The sequence below is a fragment of the Trifolium pratense genome, linkage group LG2 (assembly GCF_020283565.1).
Source record: "Trifolium pratense cultivar HEN17-A07 linkage group LG2, ARS_RC_1.1, whole genome shotgun sequence".
Lineage (NCBI taxonomy): Eukaryota > Viridiplantae > Streptophyta > Magnoliopsida > Fabales > Fabaceae > Trifolium > Trifolium pratense.
Window position 1 is genome coordinate 58,671,083 of NC_060060.1, and position 22,259 is coordinate 58,693,341.

Here is a 22,259-nt window from a genome sequence, read left to right on the forward strand (position 1 = left end):
TACTCTCGTTTTGGACTACTCTCCCTCTGAACTTTACTTATTGTTGTTGATCTGTTTTATCCGCTGCTAAAGTTAGTAAGTTAGAACTTCGAAAAAGTTTTAACTTAGCTAAAACACAATTCAACCCCCCCCCCCCCCCCCTTCTTGTATTTTCACACATTCACCTCTAGTAAAAGGAATCTATTGGAAACGAAAAAAAATAACTGTATAATTTGAAAATGTATTTGATAAACTATTAATTTAATCGAAACACTACTACAAAAATGAGCTATAATAGCGCCTATTTAAAAGCGCGTTTTGAAAAAGCGTTATTAAAACTTAAACACGGAGCCTTTTTATAGCGCTTTTCGTAGAAGCGCTTTTAAAGCCTTGAACTCAGGGGTGTTACAATAGCGCTTTTGAGAAAAGCGTTATCAAATTCAAAAACGCGGAACTCTATAATAGCGGGTTTTACATGAGCGCTATAGTAAGGAAAATGAATTAATTAAAATATGTAGTGGGTGAGTGTCGAACCTTTGACCCTTGGTTGCTGAATAATAAAAAAAAAAATCAATTTTCTAGAAAAAAAACTTATAGTTTCGTTTGACCGGATCCTCTACTCACAGTTTCCTTTGTTCAAGTTCTCTTCTCTTTGTTCATCTCACTCAAACCCAACAACCTTCAAACCACCCAGAAACATTCATCTCACCTTCAATCTTCTTCAATCTCATTCCACCTAGAAACCCTCAACCTTCTTTACACCTTCGTCACTCTCACTCCATCCAGAACCCTTCTTCTTCGACCTTCTTCTCACCAACCTCTCTCACCTAGAAACTCACTGAAACCCTAAACTCCATAGAATGTCAATTGATTGAACCCAGATTCCCATTTAAACCCTTAAATAAAAATCAATTGAACCTTGAGAACTCGCTGAAACCCTAAAACCATCTTTCCTAATCGTTCATCATTGTCCATCGTTTCAGAAGTCGTTTACCCAGAAACTCTTCATCGTGTTCCACCATCGTTCATTGCAGTTGAAGCTCCATCTTGTCATAAAAGGTTAGGTTACTCAGTCTTACTCAATCAATCAACAACATATTGGGGATTATGTTGTTGTTGTTTTGATTTAAGTGACAGTAGAGGTTACTCAGTCTGTGGTGTGTTTGATATTTGCAGGAGAGATTTCTAGATATGTTGTTGTTATGTTGGTGTTACTGAATTGTTTCTTTGAGATTGTCTTCCTTTTTGGTTTGGGAGTGTAGGTATAATTTTGGAGTGTGTTTTAGCTTGATATGGTGTGTTTTTGTCCCTTTTATGTGCCTTAGTTATCTTTCAGTTTTTTGGATTTTTATTTGGTCCTTCTAGAGGCAGATTGGTAGTGTTTTTAGTTTTGAGCTTGGTGATGAAGGCTTTGACGAGGAATGAGTAATCTGAGTTTGCCTTTATTTACTTTTTAGTTTCATCAGTAATTAAAACTAATAGTTTACCTAGTATGCAATTTTATCCCCATCAGAATTGGATTATTCTTGATGTTCAATTATGTTTACAAATTATTTGCATTAGTGCCACTACAAACAATTGTCTAACATACAGAAGCAGGCAGAGGAATATCCTGCTTTGATCATGGAAGAATTAGAGCCTGATAACACTGGATTTATCATGGTAATTATTATATGCTATTGATTTGATCTTCTCATTCATATTTTTCACCTTGTTGTTGGTGGTACTTTACTTGTTATTTGGTAACTCTGTAGATTTTTTTAAGCCTCTTGGCAATTGCATCACTTTACTACTCCTTATATAACTCTGTAGATTGATAGTGTAATAACTGATGGTTATATTGTTAATTTTTAATTTGATTAGTATTTACAAAAATTGCAGGGCAGTCATGGATTCCATAGATTATTTTGATTTCGGCGAAACCGCCGACCCGGCTATGAAGAAACTTCTTAATGATAAGCACATTAAAAAGATAGAATCATTCCCTTAGCTTGATTGTTTTTATTTTTCATTTTAATTTCATTGATTCATACTCTCTGTGATTGTTAATTGTTAATTTTATTGATAATGATTGTTAATATTAACAAGTATTACTAGTATTTTTAATTTCTTACTCTCAACACCTTGGTTGCCCTCACGCCCTTCTTCTACGTGGACGTGGTCAAATGTAATGATGCATTACTACTCCTATGATACTTCAAATTCACATTTGTTCAATATACGTTTGTTAGGTTTCATTTAAGTCATTTTAAATGAGACTTTAGAATACAAGCTGACTGAAAAGCATTGTGATATTGAATTTTTTTTCACTTCTATGTAATGCATAATATTTTCATTGATGTCATAGGTTCTGCAGGCTTCCAGTGATATAGTGATATATTTGTTGAAGTTCATGAGATGTCTTTCCATTCATAAGGTATATGTTAATGACTTTCTTTATGATGCACTACGTATATGGATGGGTATAGCTTGCTCAAGTTCTCAGTTCACAGTTCTTTTTTATAGTTAAGGTTTGGCTAACTAAAAATTTGTTAAAGTTACCAAGACAAGCATAGCAGAGTTTTCCTATTGTACATTTGAAACATGTTTTTACCGTGTTATGATTTCTGCTGTGAAATTATAATTCATTTGAAGTATTTGATAATGCTACAGTTTAGAAAACAATTTCAATTTATTGTTCCATAGTCCTTCGTATATCGTTTACCACATGTTTGATTTCATTTTTACTAAATATTTTCTACTAAAATGAATTCACACATAATGCAGTTCCCTTTGCTTTCTAGAAGTGGAGTTTTGGAATTATCAATTGTCTGCCAAAGATTATGAATCGGATGAAGAATGTGTCGTACACCTTAATGACATTCCTGACGGGGCCATTGAACTTGTGGCAAAATTATGATATCTAACTTTATTGGGTGAGTTTCCATTTCTTTGATTTTTTATTTGATAAAGCCTACTACTCTGCGTTTTGATTTTGATATGTTGGTTATGAAGCTTTAGTTTTAGGCTAAGATCATTGTTAGGTTCTAAGGATTTTGAATTTGTGTCAATAAATTTCTAGGTTCCGACTAAAGAAAGCTGACATTGCTTATATAAGACACCTTTCAGGTGAAGAAGCTCTACACCAGAGGGAAGATTGAATCAAATAGTATAAAGATCTAATGGGAGAGTGACTTATTTAAATGGGAAGAAATTGTCAACGTTGCACTCGTGTGTAGACATTTTAGGTGACTTTGTTCATTATGTGGAATTGCATACGCCTCTAAGTACTAAGGAACCACATGTAATTATGAATCTTGTGACAATCTGAGGTAGTAATTAAGGATTACTAAGGTTTTTTCATGTACCAAAGATCAACTATTTTGAAACCAGTGGTGTTATACATATGCTTATCAGCAAATGATTAAGTTTGCCATTTTGATACCTCTAGTAGATATATTTGAGTTGTATTTTTTTTATTTGGATTATTTCATAACCAATATTGGTTATGTTGTAGAGTACGTCACTTATGAAGGATTAATAAAATTTGTTTAGTTTTTTTTTTTCCCAAGTATAGCATAACTAACAAAGATTCTGAAGAAAAAAAAATTATTTTTTTTATTTGAAAAAGGACTTATAATAGCGCTTTTTGGTTACGGGCGCTATTAAAAGTTGTTTACTTGAATGACTATAATAGCGTTTTATATGCAAGCGCTATTAAATAACTGACATATAATAGCGTTTTCTAAAAGAAGCGCTATAAAACCTTGTTTCCATAGTAGCGGTAGACTATATACGATAGCGGTTTTTTCAAAAAGCGTTATTAAAGTTGGACATTTGATAGCGCTTCACAAACGCTATTATAGGCATCATACCTATAATAGCGGTAACAATAATAGCGTTTTAAAGCGCTATTAAAAGTTAAAAAAAATGCTATAAAAGACCTATTTTTGTTGTAGTGAAAATTACCAAAAATGAATTGATCAATGTAGTAAATGATTTGGATTCCTTAAGCAAGTAATCAGATATTCAATCTTTTATCTCTTATATTATAAGCTTGTATACACAAGCAAACCCTAAACCTAATTTGTTTTCCCTCCACTTTTATCTTGCAATTTTTAATAAAAAAATACTACAATTTTGTCTTGACTAAGATTCAAACCAGCGACCCTTCAATGGGTGGCAATATTTTCAACCACTATGGCAAGTATACCAATTGTGATTAAAATTATGTGCAATAATTGATAAGCACCATCGATTTTCATAGGAAAATTTTCATACAACAATTAAATACCATCAAATTACATTGCACAGTTTAAACAATTAAAAACCGATAATTAGAAATCTAGCAAATCATCAAATCATACATTTTCTTAGTGTTTTATTTTTCGAAAAAAATTACATTTTTTTTTGTCCCAATTCAATATTTTTTACTAATTAACTAAGCATGTTAACTATTTTCTTAGTGTTTTTTTTTACAGAAAGAAAAAAATTATTGGACTTAAAAGATACTTTTTTTTTAACTAAATATGCTAAGAAAAACATACTTTTTTTATGTCTTTCTGAACTTAAAAGTTTGTTCATGTTGAGGAGTATGGTTGATTGTATTACTGCAAATATATATTAAGGTGATATTTATGCAAATAGTAGTTGACTCCATGTATACATCAACGTGACTATATTATTAATTACGAAAAAAATCACTGATTCACATTTGTTTCTTTTGCTAACAATGTATCCTAACCTTTCCGGATCAAAGAAGATTGTTTTCTGAATGGGTTTTGGGTGTTGGCGATGGGGAAATTGAAGATGACAACGACGATGATTTAGAACTTGACATTCCATCAGATTTATTGATTCTGAATTCATGTGATCATCTTGCTTCTATCATTTAAAGCACATATCTCCAACTTTTACAAAACATGAACGATATAACGTATTTCAAAAATAGAGCTATATTAACTCCTAAAAATTCAATAGTCGACACAATAAATGATTTTATGTTGGATTTAATTCCTAGTGAAGAAAAAACATATTTGAGTTATGATATTCCACTCGCACAAAATGTAGATGGTCAAACAGTGGATGATGTTCATACTCACGAATTTTTGAACACGATTTCTATGTCGGGACTCCCAAATCACAAGTTAAGACTTAAAGTTGGAGTTTTTGTTATGCTATTAAGGAATTTGAATCAAAATTATTTCAAGAAGTAATATTGGTGATCAGGTTTTCACACCTAGATTTTCTCTAACACCATCTGACGTAAGAATTCCTTTTAAATTTCAACGGAGACAATTTCCTTTAATGATTTCTTTTGCGATGACTATTAATAAGAGTCAAGGACAATCTTTAACGTATGTTGGGATATATCTTTCGTCGCCAGTGTTTTCACATGGTCAGCTGTATGTTGGGATATCAAGAGTTACTTCTAGAGAAGGATTAAAAATATTGATCATCGACGATGACGGCGAAGATACGACTAAGACTTCGAATGTGGTCTATAAGGAAGTCTTCCGTAATATACATTCCTTTGTATGAATATTTATCCAAAATTATTGTTGAACTATCGTTTAATGTTACTCAAAATTTTTCATATACCTTATATTATTGAAATTATCATATCGTAATTTATAATTACATATCTTACAGCTAATTAGACTTGTGCACCGCACAGGTCGATGTTCTAGTTTTTACAAATTTTAGATGGAGATTAGTCCTACTAAATAGTGGCAAAAAAATTTTATCTATAATTCAGTAACAAAAAAGAGGGACCGAAAATTATCAATTACACTACATTTTAAAATTTAGTTAAATTTTAAAAATTGTGTTGATTTTAAATACTAAATCATCCAAATTTATTTATAGAGATTTTTTTTTTGTAAATTCTTCTTTGTTATATATATTCAAGATAATTACATATGGATAAAAAGTAAGCGTGTAATAAATTGCTCTACTAAACCGTTTTGGATGGTATAAAGAATGATTTAGAGAGAAATAGGTATTACGATTGAAATTATAGTGTAAATAATGATTTAGAGAGAGTATAAAGAATGATTTTAGATTTGGACCAGTTAGTGCCATTGCAGGTGTGTAAAAGGTAAATATGTTTATACATACGTTGTTTTAAAGTCTTTTTTTTTTTTACTTCTCTATAAAAAAAAATCTTTTTTATTTTGGATTGGAACATTATTCTCACCTAATTACGTCCGTGTTAAGCTTTTCTTTTCTTTTTTTTGTAAACTTACATTTTGTTACACTTGTTGTCTTCGAGAAAATAAGTAAGGCTCATATGTAAGAAAAGTACGCCCATGTTGGACTTCAAGATCAACCCATTTGTTAAAGACTTTTTCTTTTCACCCCCCCCCCCCTCCCCGTGACTCTCATGTGTTTCTTGGCATTCCAATTTTATCCTCCTTACTACTTAGAATACGAATTAGTAAAATAACAAAAACTTGAAAAACACCGTCCATTTACTAAATTGTGAACAGTGTTCACATGCCACATAACGAATCTGTCGACAGTAAAAAAAAGTCTCCAATGCAATTAAATTGTGTTGCCACGTGGCCAATTATGATTGGTCACGTGTAAGCTAGTGACAAGGCTTCGGTCAATTACATTGCTTGGCTTTGCCTATAAAATGACACTACTTAGTGTGGAAAAAAAATCACCTCACTAGTCTTTCTTTCCCATTTTCACATTCTGTTAGTTTTTTTTATTTGTGACAAATCATGTTCAGTTATTCCTACACTAAGTTGATAATTAATCGTTGACACGTAGAAAATTCCCATCCTTTTGGTTATTAATGTTAATCTATTACTAATATATTAAAATCGATTACCACCAAAGTTCCTAATTTATCCTTATTAATTTTAACAACGTTGCAAGTTTAATATCCTTCACTGTAATTTTACTAAAAAAAATATTTAAAAAAATATAGAAAGATGATATATGTTTTAAAGTAGGAACAAAACAAATTATAAAAATATTAACAAATTCAACTTAACTAAATGACATCAAGGTAACCAAATTATTCAAAACATTATAGCGAAAAATACCCCCGAGACAAATAATTACCCATTTGGACATGTATCCTTTAAATACTATCAAAAGTATATACAGCTAAGACAAAGTAAAAGAGAGTGAAAAAAATAAAAGATTATAAGTAGAAGAACATAGTTGAATCATGATGTTTTGTATTGTTGTCTACGTGATTAAAATTGGAGTGTGTTGTTGCTTTTTATAATTAGGGCTGAGTCTTTTTTTTTTGTTGTTAAAAAAGTTGGATTTGGACATGGACCAAGTTATTTATAAGTGATAAATTTTGTAATTAATTATATAAAAAAGAGAAGACGGGTCACGGGCTAACCCACAAACCCGCGGATTTAACCCGCATAACCCGCGGTTTTAATGGTCCAACCCACACGAGCAAAAATATAAACGGGTTAAAATAATTTGGTCTTAAGTCCGTACGGGCCGCGGGATAAACGGATCGGCCCGGGGACCTTGGTCCGTATACCCAGCTGGAGATGGTCTTACATCTCAAAATATAAGACTTCTTTGACCAAAGCACAAAAATTAAGAAAAATAGTTTTACATTAAATTTGTCAATAATGTGCATTCTCTTTGCAAAATGACTCTTCAATTATTAAAAGAGAGAAATGATGATCACTTGTTTCTAGAGCTGTCAAAACGGGCGGCCCAGCCAATTTCGGACCCGCCCGGTCGGGCTTCGGGCTTCGTCGGGCCGGGCTAAAAAACCCGGATAAAAAACGGGCTACCAAAATTAGTGCCCGAGCCCGGCCCGGTACGGGTAGTCAGGCTTTTCGGGCCGGCCCGGTTTATTTTAAATTTTTTTTTTACTTCTAGTGCTCAAATTCAACCATATAAATAGCATTAATAATTCTCGCGCGTCCAATTTTTTACTCATCCGCTATATATATATATATATATATCTAATTCTCGCGCGCCGTATTTTTATTCATCCCCTATCTACGAGTTTCTCGCGCGTCCTATTTTTACTCATCCACTACCTACAAGTTTCTCGCGCGTCATATTTTTACTCATCCGCTACCTACGACTTTCTCGCGCGCCCTATTTTTGTTCATCCACTACGTACGAGTTTCTCGTGCGCCCTATTTTTACTCATCCACGACCTACGAGTTTCTCGCGCCCTATTTTTACGCATCCGCTACTTACGAGTTTCTCGTGTGTCATATTTTAACTCATCCGCTACCTACGACTTTCTCGCGCACCCTATTTTTACTCGTCCGCTACGTACGAGTTTCTCGCGCGCCCTATTTTTATTCATCCACTACGTACGAGTTTCTCGCGCGTCCTATTTTTACTCATCCGCTACCTACGAGTTTCTTGGGTGCCCTATTTTTACTCATCTGCTACTTAAGTAGCGGGCGGTGTTTTATAATTTATATTACCAACTAATTTCAAATCATTCAAAACAAATTATTTATATTTTATTTTATTTTTTTTAATTTTAATTTTTTCGGGCTTGCGGGCCGCCCGCCGCCCATTCGGGCTAGCCCATATTTTAATCGGCCTTTGTTGGGCCGGGCTAAAAAGCCCGGAAATAATTCGGGCTAGGATTTTCATGGCCCGAGCCCGGAAAAAAATCGGGCTTGGCGGGCCGGCCCATTCGGGCTAGCCCATTTTGACAGCTCTACTTGTTTCTTTTCATTTAATTACGGGTATTTTGTAAATCTTTTACTAATGTATCCGCAACTTTGAAAAAAGTCTTATAAAATGGACAGCAAATTTTTACAAAAGGGTTTTATTTTATGGATAGATGAAATGACAAAACTATTATAAACTCATGCACACAAGTAAGGGAGTTGAGGTTCGAACTTCGATTCGCCAGAATAATTTCGATATTTTTGCCAATTAAGAATTTGTGGATTTTTTTTTACAAACAAAAGGGTTTTATATATTTCCATGGAATGGAGATAGTATATAAGTATTACTGTACTATTTATATTTACTCTCCAAACCATATGACTAGAGCTGTTAAAATGGGCGGCCCGACCTGTTTCGGGCCAGCCTGGTGGGGCTTCGGGTTTCGTCGAGCCGGGCTAAAAAAGGGATACAAATTTTAGTGTTTGAGTCCGGTCCGCTATGGATTGTCGGACTTTTCGGACAAGTCCAATTTTTATAACATTTTTATTTTTTTGACTTTAAGTGCTCAAATTCAACATTATAAATAACTAAAGAAATTTCTATAAAAAAAAATAAAAATAACTAAAGAACAATTTGTTTTTTTTGGTTGTCTAGTAAAATTTTTGGCAAAAAAATATACATTTATATTATATCTATCTATCTATATATATATATGGGGTTTGCTAACTTAGACCCACCTAAAAACATGAAGGTCTAAGTTAGCAAGGCGCACCTTTTCACTTTGGACAAAAAAACTTTGACATTTAGTTATTTTACACTAGAAAATTGAGGGTTAGTTAGGTAAATTTTATTAAATGTTGGTGCACTCATTTGCTAATTTATACCCACTTAATTATAAATATATGCAATCTAAATAAACAACATAGGAAATCAAAAAATGACAACTTAAAAAAACATGTTACTCAACTTTGAAGAGGTGCACCTTGCTAACTTAGACCTTCATGTTAAAACATAAAATCAATTTTACTAAACTACCCTTGGCTTGAAACTATATTAAAATAATAAAAAATGGTGTTTTGGTCTAAAGTGAAAAGGTGCACCTTGCTAATTTAGACCTTCATGTTTTTAGGTGGGTCTGAGTTAACAAACCCCTATATATATATATATATATATATATATATATATATATATATATATATATATATATATATACACACTCACCCGCTACCTACGAGTTTCTCGCGCGCCCTATTCTTACTCATCCGCCGCTTAAGTAGTAAAAATGAGAAATTTGAGGAAAAAAACATCGTCCGCTACTTAAGTATCGGATGATATTTAAGAAACTCGTAGGGCGGCAAAAAAAACTCTTATAATACAAATTAAATTCAAATCATCCAAAACAAGTTACTTATATTTATTTTTTAATTTTCTTTATTATAATTTACATGGGCTTTATCGGACCGTGCTAAAAAGCCAAGAAACAATTCGGGCTAGAATTTTGAAGCCCCAAACTCGGAAAAAAATAGAGCTTGACGACCCATTCTTAAAAGCCCTTTTATTTTTTTACAAAACTAAACTTTTTTTTTCTAAAAAAGGTAATATTAAAATTTTGTCCCACTCAAGAAAACATGCTTAATTTAATAAAAAAATGTCATTCAGCCCAAACCCAAAAAAACCCGGCCCAAACCCGAAAAAAAACCCTAAAACATGTCTAATGTCAATGTTGCAGCCACAGCACAATTTCTCTCTCCTTCATTTTTTTTTCCTGTCTCCTCTTCCTTGTTGCTCCAAAAATGGCGATTCTTCTTCCCTGATCTATCTATGTGTTGAAACATCCAAGCTCTTTGAACTATTTTCGGGTCACCAATTTTTCCAATTAATCGGTTCAATCAAAAGGGTTTTTACCGGTTTAAGAAACAATTTTCGATCTCATAACACTGCTAACAGGTACTGCTAAATCTCTCTCTCTTTCCACAACCATTCAACGACCCTTTTTTCATTTCATCAATTCTCAACATGGGTTGTCGTCAAAATCATTTTTTTTATAATCTCCATTTTCTTCTTAGATCTTGAATTCTGTTATACTGTTCTATTTTTAGCTTGAAGATCTGATTTTATTTTTCTTTTTTTGTTTGGTCAAATGGATCTTAGATTAAAACCCTAAAGCAGAAACATTTGTGGTACGAGGATTCTGTAATTTATCTTGTTGAACCGTTTTTTCTGGTTTGACTCAATTTGAACTGAAACAAAAGGTAGTTTTTTTCTTCTTCCTTTAATGGCATACATTTGTGTTCTTTGTTTTTCTTTTAATTACCATATTAAATTATTGTGTTTGTTAGAAAAAATGTCATGCTACTTGGATAATTTGTTAGGATATTTAATATGCAACATAGTTTAATGATGTTTTTTTTCCTGCAGTTTTCATCAACATTTAGTGTTGTGATGGATGGAGATAATGGTCTTAACATAAGCAATTGGGGATACTATGAACCTGTTTCGTCTTTTAAGAGTCATCTTGGGTTACAACTTATGCCATCAATGCCTGAAAAGCCTCTGCTTGGAAGTCACAATGCAGCGGTTTTGTCGGGTTCTAACGGTCCATTTCGTAATAGGGATATCGGGTTACCACAAACTACCTACCCTATGGATTATATGAGGGATGCATGGATCAGTAGTCAGAGGGATAATAAGTATATGAATATGAATATGATACCTACTAACCCTCCGGGTTATAGTAGTATTCCCGAGGCATCTTCGGCTCATCCTATTCAAATGATTCGGCCACCTGAATTGGTTAAGGAAGAAAGGCCAACGGAGGAGGCACCTGTGGTTGAGAAGTCGAATGGAACTGGTAAGAAGAGGCAAGGGCCGAAGGTGCCTAAATCTCCCAAGGCAAAGAAGCCTAAGCGAGGACCTCGTGTGCCGAAGGACGAGAATTCTCCTTCGGTTCAACGAACGCCGAGGGCTCCGAAGAAAACTACTGAAATTGCAATTAATGGAATTGATTTGGATATTTCGAGTATTCCAATTCCTGTTTGTTCGTGCACTGGAACACCTCAACAGTGTTACAGATGGGGATCGGGTGGATGGCAATCTGCATGTTGCACAACGGCTATATCAATATATCCTTTACCTATGAGTACTAAACGGCGTGGTGCTAGAATAGCCGGAAGGAAAATGAGTATAGGAGCATTTAAGAAAGTTTTAGAGAAACTTGCGGCCGAGGGTTATAACTTTTCTAATCCAATTGATTTGAGGACTTACTGGGCAAAACATGGCACCAACAAGTTTGTTACTATCAGGTAGGTCTATTCCAATTGTCAACTGGCCTCTGATTTAGTTCAACCTGTTTGTCATGTATATATGTGTATTTGGCCAGAAACTGAGGCTTCTTAGCTGGTTTGTAGTAGGAGAATTTTTCGAAGTCATGAGACTTTTCCTTTTTCTCGTCTAACTCTTTGCAATGTTGATTCGCTTCTTTGGATTTAGTGCATGGAAGTTTAATCTTTAGTTTGGTTGGTCGTGATAGGTAATTAACATACGGGATCTTTTATTACTGTTCTGCTGGAAAAAAAATTATCTGTTCATAATGTTGCTACCAATTCAGTTTTGCTTCCAACAAAATATGTGACCATAGTTTTTGAGCATCATACTCTCTTCTTTATTGTGTAAATCCATGCTTATTTAGAACATGACTAATGTATGACATCTGTAAGATGGATTGAAAAACAGTATACACTGTTTTAAATTGCAATGTGTTTCTAGATTGTTTAAGATAGCTGATAGAAATAGGCTCTAGGTGGTCCTTTGGGACATTTGGCTAGCCCCATTTTAGGTAGGTAAGGCTTTAAGTCATCCTATAAACTTCTCAAGCCTGGTAAATGTCAATTATAAAATAAAATATTAATGTTACTGTTGTTAACTTGATTATTACTGTAATTCCGTCCCATTGGATAAGAATTAAGAAAGCATGAAAGTGTATTTATAAGTGGTGGGTAGTTGTCTCCTTACAAGTCCTTTGAAAGGTTTAGTTAGTCCTAACTCTAATTACAAGATGAGATCACAGTCTATTCAAGATGCATTTGTCTCAATACCTATTGGGCCGTTTGGTTCAGTTGACGCTCTACCTATCTGGCCGCTCGGTTCACGCTCTAGGTATGCAGTCTTGGGCTTGAGGGCTGTGTTACGATTCTAAATAGTGGTGCTACAGTCAACAAACCTCTATTGTTCTGTGATACACTATTTAGTAGTACAAAGTTTCTATAGCACTGTAACATAGCGGAATTTTTAACAAACTGCTAGTTTCTGCAATCCGCGATTGACAACATTGTTGAAAGTTCATGGCTTTTACATTTCATATTTGAATTTTTTTATCAAGTGCATGCTTTATGCTCTTTGTTTGGTTTGGCTATATAGAATAGTTTAATGAGCTCCAACTAAAAAAAACACATTTCAATTACGTGAACTAGTAGTATTTGTCATGAGCCTGATAAATAAATGTGAGAGTTGATTATAAAGATACATATTCTCAGTTTTGTTTAGTAGCAATAGTAAGGTAAGAAAGAAAAAAGTGCAATGGGATGGAAAATATTGCAGTTTAGTAGTCTGATGTGGTATGGGACTGTCCCTTTGTAGGCTGATACAATGGATATACTATTTACCATGTTGAGATTCATGTATTCTAATGTCACATTTTTTCCTTGTGTATAGTTGCATGTATTTTGAGAATTTAGATTAGATTTAGATGATGTGTATTTCTTACTAGTAACCTGAACATCTTGTTTGTGTTAAGTATTACAAAAGGAGTGTCAATGAATTTCATTAGCCAATGAAATTTGATATGCACCCATTTGAATTTCTACTGGATTAAAAGAGTATGTTGCTGACATTTATGAATTGAGGCTTCAAAATGCATGGTTTAAACCGAACATCTTATACCAATCGTCAGTTAGTTTAGTGGTGATTGACGCTGGACTTGGTAGGAAGAACCACAATTCGATCCCCCACAACTGTGATTGGGAGGGGGGCTTGAACCATTTGGCGACAGAGTTGACCTCCGAACCAGATTAGGTGGTCCACTGGGTCGGATATTGGTGGTGGGAAAAAAAAGTACATTTGATTTTCCATCACGCAAGAAGCACTTTTTCTTTGTAAGTATGGATGGAACAATTCATCGGTTTTTCAAGTTAAAATAATTATTTTTTAAAAAGTTTTTAATCCAGAAAAAGGTGCAATTCAAACATCAGTCAGTCGTTTGATTCTGGATTGTAATGAAAATAAAAAATTTGAATGACAAGTGTGAAAATAAATGTTTAAGATTTGTGGGAGTAGGGTTGTGGATTGTAATGAAAATAAATAAATTGAATGACAAGTGTGAAAATAAATGTTGTTTAAGATTTGTGGAGTAGGGTTATTTTATTTTTTTTGACTAGCAAATATTTTATTAAGGCAATTCTATACACAAGATGTGCATGGAAGCCAAGAAATAGGGATACAAAGTTCAACACCAACACATCAAAGGAAAATACAATGAACCAAACAAAAACACCAAGTTCATGACAGCAGCCCCTACTCAAAACACCACATTACCCAGAAAATGCCATAATGAACTTGTTCTTTCTCCCTCCATTTTGCATCAAATGCTTTTGAGGCAATTGAGAGGGTTGTTCCACCAATTTGTACCTTCCCTACAAATAAACCGGTCCATGATAACCTTTTAATGTTATCCACTACTTTCGAAGCATTTAGAATTTTTCCATTAAAGAGGATGTTGTTTTGCTCTAACCAAATGCATCAAACCACCGCATGTGAGAAATCTTTCTTCCCTTGTTTCCTCCGCAAATAGAATTGAATTGCAAGAAGTTATCTGTCAGTTCTTCACCCCAAACTAAAGCCCTCCAATTCATCCATAAGAAAATCTTGTCCCAAATCTTCTTTGTTTTTGAACAGTTTGCAAACAACTGGCTTGATGACTCAAGTTCCTTGAAGCGAAAAACACATGACTGTTGGCAAATATCATTGATGACTCCTCTTCTCCATAATTCCATTCGTGTAGGTAATATATCCTGAAGTAGTCTCCATCCAAAAATATTGATTTTCGACAGAACCGATGTGCTCCATAGGGTTATTTAATCATTGGAAGCTAGTGTCTAAAAATAAAGTGTAACTCGCTGTCACGTTAGTTCCTGAATGTATCGAAATTGTAAATACATTTTCAATATCTCATTTGATAGTGAATCTATGGATTAACTTGACCAACAATGAATACATTTGAGGACTAAATTGATTGCTTAAAAATAGATTCAATGACTAAAATGATTAATAAATGAGATATTTGTAATTTTAATACATTTTTTAACAAACTATGAAAGATTGTAAATAAATAAAAAAAATAAAAAAAAACTATGAAAGAATTCCTTACAAGTGAGTGGTTGGGGAACAATTAGCAATGAACTTTAAAAAAAAAAAAAATCACGATTAAGGGAACAAAGTTGGAAAATGCGGAATAAAACATGAAGAATAATGATTAACACAAAAATAGTTAGTGATGAGTTTGGTTCTTTTAACAAAAGATAGTGTTTCAAATAGTAAAATTAACTCTTTAAATGACTTGAAACTATGAAACATGTGATGCCTAAAGTAGAGGAGGGTGGGTAGGATGTGGAGTGATCATCGATGCACAAGACATGCCAATGAGCAGCTCTTAACATCTTATAGGTTGAGGTGCACATAAATGAATTGAAATCACATTGAAATGAGAAGGATTTTGCGATTGTTTTGGAACTCGTCCCATAAGAATTTCACAATTAAGCATGCTTGACTTTTGGATGGGTGGGTTTTGAGACGTTTACAAAAAGTGAGTAAGATCAAAACACTGAAAAGACTCATGTTAATTTGTGGAGATAGTCGACAATACTTTAAGGCAATTTGTAATGTTTCAAATTGTATCAAAATAGACCTCTCTCAGTACAATGTGGTTCGGGGACGAACCGAGTGAAAGTTGGTGGACTTTTTATGGCTAAAGTACACGAGGGAGGAGAGTGGTCGTTGGTGTACAAGGCATGACAACCAACGGCTCCTAACAGTGTTTTGGTAAAGGAGCACATGAATGAGTTAAATTCATATAAATGAGAGAAAGATACAAATTGCAAGAGGTAGTAGATGGAGAGAAGTAGATAGCCACAAAGACAAGAGGAATAAGTTCATGATAAGAATGTTCAATGGTTCAGTTAAGAACCTTAGAGGTTGCTATGAACATACTCAAATATCACATAAGCGTTTTACAATTCTTGGAGCATCTCCAATAAGGGTATCTAATAGAGTTTCATAGACTAATGATACGGTACCTTATTTATTTTATCATTGGAGTTCCATGACGTGACACATAAAGTATCAAAATTGATGATACTGGTACCTTAAATAAGATACTGTATCATCAATTTAATGTTATTATTAGCTTCCATATATGTTAAAATATTACCGTTGACATTCAATGACCATATATATATATATATAATTTTTTTTTATTATAGGAAGGTTTTATTTATTTGTTGCCTTTCATTTCATAAGTTTTTATTCAATTTCGTTTCTTCAACAACAGTGCAGAAAAGATTTTTTTCTTCTTGTAGTTGGATGTTAATTTGATGATATTTCATATTATTCTATATATTACACAATTTTTATTTTTTTGTTCTCAAGTCATATTTTATTTGTTCATTATATATTTTCCGTCATATTTATGCATTTTTACCATTTTTTATTTATTGTCATGTATTTCTTATTATATTTAATTATTAATTTATTTATCTACGTATTTATTAAATTAAATAATTTTTGTTTAGACAAAATAAAAAAAAAATATAGAAGGGACCACTTGTTATTAATGTATGATACCCAAAGTGGTATCACCATTGGAGCAAAATATGTATGAGTTGCATAAATATTACATGACATTGTAGGGACAATTTGTTAGTAATGTATGATACACAAAGTGATATCACCATTGGAGATGCTCTTACTATGGTTGATGCCATTTTCCATTCATGAGCCTCTCTAAGTGGCGCCTAAAACTAATCCCAACCTAGGCCTTCTCCACAATTCAAATGACAGTTCATTTTTTCGCTCCCCCTGAAATTCATCGTTCACCTCCTAAAATGACCAAATTAACCCTCTCGCTTTTTAGGAAGTGAACAGTTTTTGCACTCTAAGTAGCGAGTGACAATATTTTATACTCAAACCCAACGTCTCGCCCACTATGAATGAAAAAATTATGAAAAAAAGAGTTCACTTCCTAGAATGCAAAAATTATGAAAAAAAGTTTGCATTCTAGGATGCGAACTCTGTTTGCATTCTAGGAAGTGAACTCTTTTTTTTCATAATTTTTTCATTCATGGAAGGTGCAGACATTGGGTTTTAGTATAAAATATTGTTACTTTCTACTTAGAGTGCGAACTAAAACACAGTTTGCTACCTAAAATGTGTACTAAAACACAGTTTGCTATTTAATGTGAATTTATATTTGTCTTTATGTGTATAGTTTATTTCCTTATTTGGTGCATCAGTTTTACTGTGATTGACATGATCAATGGGGAGAGAAAGAAACAGAATAAAAAAGAAAACGTGTAATCTCTATACATCAATGATTTGCTTAAAATAGATTAGGAAGATATTGAATTTCTATGCATGGAAAGGATACAAATATATTTACAAATATTAATTATAAATATTCTATGTAATCTCTCAATATTAATACAATTTAATTTATGGTATTACTGTCTTATGAGATGAAGGGGACAAGAAAATTAATTTTTATATGGTGAACTAGTTCGCATCCTAGAATGCGAACTGTGGTATTTCAATTTTTTTGCAATTTTACACACTCACATCTTAAATAGCAAGAGAGGTAAATTTGAAATATCAGAGGGCGCTCATGTATGTCGGGGGTGCGAGAAGTAAAACTCTTCAAATGAAGATGACTCATAACTAAACTATCACAATCCAAAATATAAAAAGGTTATTCATTCAGAAAAGAAAAAATATATTAGAAGTTAAATTTTGAATTTTACTTTTCGCACCCCAGAAATCCTCAAACACCCCCTTAAATAACCAAACTAACCCATCGCTTTCTAGCATGCAAATTAGTTTGCATTCTAGAATGCAAACTCATTTTTTCATAATTGTTTTTTCATTTAGGGAGGCACAGACGTTGGGTTTGAGTAAAAAATATTGTGACTCGCTACTTAGAGTGCGAACTGAAACACAGTTCACTATTTAGAGTGCGATAAAAATTTGGCCGGCGTCCAATATCACAGACACACAGTATAACTCTATAAATTGAAATCTCTTTTTTATTTTTTAATCACTCGCTCATACAGTGTTCCATTAGAAATATTTTCTTGGGGGTCAATGAAGGGTTCACACTTTAACTTGCGAATTGTGTTTCAAGCAAAATTATTTCATGGGAGATGAGAGAAGTGTGAAGAGGACAAATTTTTTTTATGATTTTTATAAGGTTCGCATCTAGAATGGAAACTCTTTTTTCCCCAATATTTGCTATTTACACACTTGCATTCTAAGTAGTGAGGGGGATGAATTTGGAATGTCAGGGGATGCGTGCGTGTGCGATCTAGAGAATTATTTTTGCCACCCTACTGATTTTCAGGCGCGCCCTACGAATTTACCAAAATACCTCATCCGCTACTTAAGTAGCGGATTCTACGTAGGAGGGTTTTTTTCTCAAAAATCTCATTTTTATAAAATCCGCTACTTAAGTAGCAGAGTTTAAAAATGAAAAATTTTCATGTTAGGGGTGTTTTTTTCTTTCTCAAATTTCACATTTTTATAACGTCCGCTATTTAAGTAGAGAACTGATAAAAAAAAAATTGGTAGGGTGTGTGTTTTCCTCCAAATTTCTCTTTTTTATAACGTCCTCTACTTAAGTAGCGAAAGAGTAAAATAAGAAATACATAGGACGCGCGAGTAACTGATAGGATGACATAAGTAATTCTCATAGATTTATTGATGAAAACTTTGAGAAGTTGAGTTTTCTCCCCATTGTTGGACTTCAAGCCCAAAAGATGGATATAGTCAAAAATATAAAAATAAAAAGCCCAAAAGATGGATAACTTCGTTTTTCATCCTCTCCGGAATCATTCTAGTTTGGATCAATGTTTTAGTCCTCTCACTTTATTGAAGGATATGGGTATCCCAATACTGACCGCAAATCGCAATTCAATTAATAATAAAACTTTTGACTTTTTATTTTCGCACTTCTTGGATATTGTTGTTCATTTCCGAAAATTTCAAAAATACTCCCCTCACTACTTAAGTAGTAAACTTAGGGGCACAAAATCAGAAGAAAAAAAAAAAAACAGTTCGCGTCCTAGAATGCGAACCTTATAAAATCTAATATTTTTGTATCTCCCACCCTTCCTTCGCTCTTATTTTATAAGGTTTGCATATGATGCAAACTGTTTTTTTTTTCTTTCCAATTTTTGCTATTTACACGCTTGCATTCTATGTTGCGAGGAGGTAGAATTGGAAGGCTAGGGGGGGCGTGCTAAACTCAGGGGGCACAAAAAGAAGAAGTCAAAACTTTTTTATTATTTTGAGCAATGGAGACATAATTAAGGATCGTGATTTTTTTTTAAAAAAATGCATGAAATATGGGCCCAACTCGACTCGGAGTGCCAATTTGTTTGGGCCCTTAACGGAGGAGTCTAGCCAACTCTTGGAAAATTTCTCATCCCACTACCCACTTTCTCACCACACCCTTGGAAATTCCATTTTTGCCCTTGGTCAAAAAATTCGGAACGCGTTTTCCGAGTTTTTTTAGTTCAAATTTGGAAAAAATTCGGAAAACACATTCCGAAGTTGTTTTTGAAGGCAAAAAAAATTCGGAAAACGCGTTCCGAATTTTTTGACCAAGGGCAAAAATGGAATTTCCAGGGGTGTGGTGAGAAAGTGGGTAGGTGGGATGAGAAATTTTCCAACTCTTGAATATATAAAGATTTAGGTCTTAGAAACTACAAGATGTTTTCTCTTCCCACCCCCCGTGAATCTTTTATCCCCCCTGAATTTCCAATTTTGCCCTTGAAAAAACTTCGGTTCGTAGAAACCGAAGTTTTTTTTTGCCTTGAAAACAAATTTCGGTTTCTAAAAACTGAAATTTACTCTGAATTTGCACTAGAAAAAATCCGGTTTCTGCGAACCGAATTTTTCTGCAAGGGCAAAATTGGAATATTGAGGGGTATAAAATATTCATGGGAGGTGGGAAGAGAAAACATCAAACTACAATGACTTAAATTTAACTTTCTCCATTCAACGTTTTGATGAGATGATACAGATGAATTTTAAGATTTTAAATCAACGTTCTGAGTTCGATCCATGATTTGGACATGCAACATTGTTAAATCTCTTAGGGAGATTTGTCATTCATTTGAATTTCACAATGTTCGAGAATTTAGTCTCTGCAACTACGCTTATAGAAAATCCGATTTACAACAATTTTTTTTACTTTCCCAATTTATGCCTTAGCCACAACACAATGCAAAACCGACAATAAATTTATCGATATTTGTTTGATTTGTAGCATGATATTTCGGTTGACTCTAACAAGTGGTTTTTCTAGTGAGGAAATCGAAATTGTAAGATGATATATGAATAATGACATTAGGTTTATGAGTCCTCTCACATAAAGTATTGATCCTTCACTTTTCTAAGCATGTCCCCCTCAAGCAGAAGCTTTTTTCATCCATACACTTGCACCGTCATTGTGGCACTCAACGGGACACGCCACCTGACCACCTTTATCAAGAAGAATTTCAATACAATGAGTCGGTAGAACCTTTCGTCGAACCATCGGCTCTGATACCATTGTTGAGTCATGAAGAGGCAGCCTCTGGATCATTCACATTGGGCTTAAGAGCAACTATATAAGTGGGTTTGATACCACACTTTAACCTCAAACCTTAAGACATTAAGTTTATGGATCTCTTCAATTTTAAAGTGTTCAGCCTCCACTTTTCTAAATAATGTAGGACTTAATTCACCTCACGATAACCACAGGTCGTAATGTTACATGTTTCTTTACTGAAGTTACAATTTGTGACAGTTATGTTTTGTTAAATGTTACAACTTGTTATAGTGACAATTAAATAAAATTGAACAAAAGACTTGTAAATAAAATAGAACATAAATAAATAAAAAAAACAGAAAAAAACTTGAAAACAGGAAAACAACTTCAGTAAAGCACATATTTTCATTAACATTTTATTTATTAATAGCAGTATAAAAGAGTGGAAAGTATCTATAAATGTTAGAATTTCTTTAACTTAATTTAGCAAAATTGGAGTAAAAAAGAAACTATTTATTTTTTGACTAGTGAGTAACAAATTTTTGAAGTTGACATTTGGGGAATTAAATTAAATACTTTAATATGACAGTGGTAGAAATGCTCATAAATTCAAACCAACAAAAAGAAATGCTCATGATTGTATCTTAACACATGTGACTTAACATTAAAATAATATGATAGTAATAGTGTTTGATTCTGTAACTAGATGCAGAGACTATTTCCGACTTCTCAACCAATGAGTCAATGTCCCTCAAGAACAGGGACAGTTTGGTTCCTTTATTTTTTATCGATAGTAAATAAATATTTTAATTTTTTATGGAGTTTACACAATAGATAAGTACTTAAGGAATCAGTCGAAAGAAATCAAACAAAAAAAGGAATCAGTCGAAACTAATGAATGTTTTTTTAGAAGTAGAAATTCAGTCGGAACAAAATGGATTTGTATAATGTACTCCAAGAAAAATCCACAAAAACATATTTCAAATTCTCATGTTTTACTTTTTCTTAATAAGTGTGATTTTTTTATTTTCTCTTATAATTCGGGACAGATGAGTATTTAGAGTTTTGGTGATATAATAAAGTATTAAAAGAATAAATTGGATATGTTAATATATGTTTAAATTGAGTAGGACCATGGAATAAAATTTAAATGAACGTATCCAAGAGCACATGTTATTTTGAAGAGAAGTTGAAGTTTTTGGTCAAAAGCTAGAGACCATATTCTAGTTTGGAGTACTAGAATTTGAGGAAAGTCGGAAGCTAGAAGACCAAATTCTGAAGAGTCAGAGTGGAGCTTCTGAAGATATTAGCTCTAAAGATCAGGTCAGCATCTGAAGGCTCTGATAGGTCACTATCAAGTTCAAAGTCAACTTTGTGTTATTCTAATCACGTGCAGAAAAAGAAAAAAAACAAAACCATCAGAGACAAAGGGAATTCAAATGGATTGAAACAGTATATTTCTTTTGTAGCAAAGGGAATTCAAATGTATTTCAACGATATTAACCAAATCAAGAAGCATTCTAACATTTGTGATCAAAGCTTCTCAACTACTCTAATTTGTGCAAAGAGACCTTCTTTAAACAAATCTTTTATCCTCGTCTATATAAGGAGCTAACGATTTGAAGAAATAACAAGACTCTACACGCATCTTGAAAGAACCAAAACTCTGTTAAAATCAAAGCTCAATTTGAACACTTAGAGTCTTATTGCATTGTATTTCCTACATCTCTAATAGTATATCAAGTGTAGAATATATCTATCTTTATTTGATTAAGTTAGATTGTGAAGTCTCTTGCATGTGTGCTTGAGCAATTCG

General features: G+C 33.2%; 1 protein-coding gene across 2 annotated transcripts; it reads left to right on the forward strand.

Annotated features, from left to right (window-relative positions):
• Positions 1-10,310: 10,310 nt before the first annotated feature.
• Positions 10,311-12,236, forward strand: LOC123909852 (protein BASIC PENTACYSTEINE1-like). Of its 2 annotated transcripts, XM_045960779.1 has the most exons (3): positions 10,311-10,536; positions 10,741-10,841; positions 11,008-12,099. In XM_045960779.1, the coding sequence occupies exon 3, from the start codon at positions 11,032-11,034 to the stop codon at positions 11,893-11,895; it is 864 nt and encodes a 287-aa protein (XP_045816735.1). In that variant the 5' UTR covers positions 10,311-10,536; positions 10,741-10,841; positions 11,008-11,031; the 3' UTR covers positions 11,896-12,099. The 2 variants fall into 2 exon arrangements, with proteins under 2 accessions (XP_045816735.1, XP_045816736.1); XM_045960780.1 differs by lacking the exon at positions 10,741-10,841 and having other exon boundaries at positions 11,008-12,236.
• The last annotated feature ends 10,023 nt before the right edge of the window (positions 12,237-22,259 follow it).

Excerpts from the sequence above, each read along its gene's own strand:
- LOC123909852 (XM_045960780.1), top strand. The coding sequence starts at position 11,032 with ATGGATGGAGATAATGGTCTTAACATAAGCAATTGGGGATACTATGAA.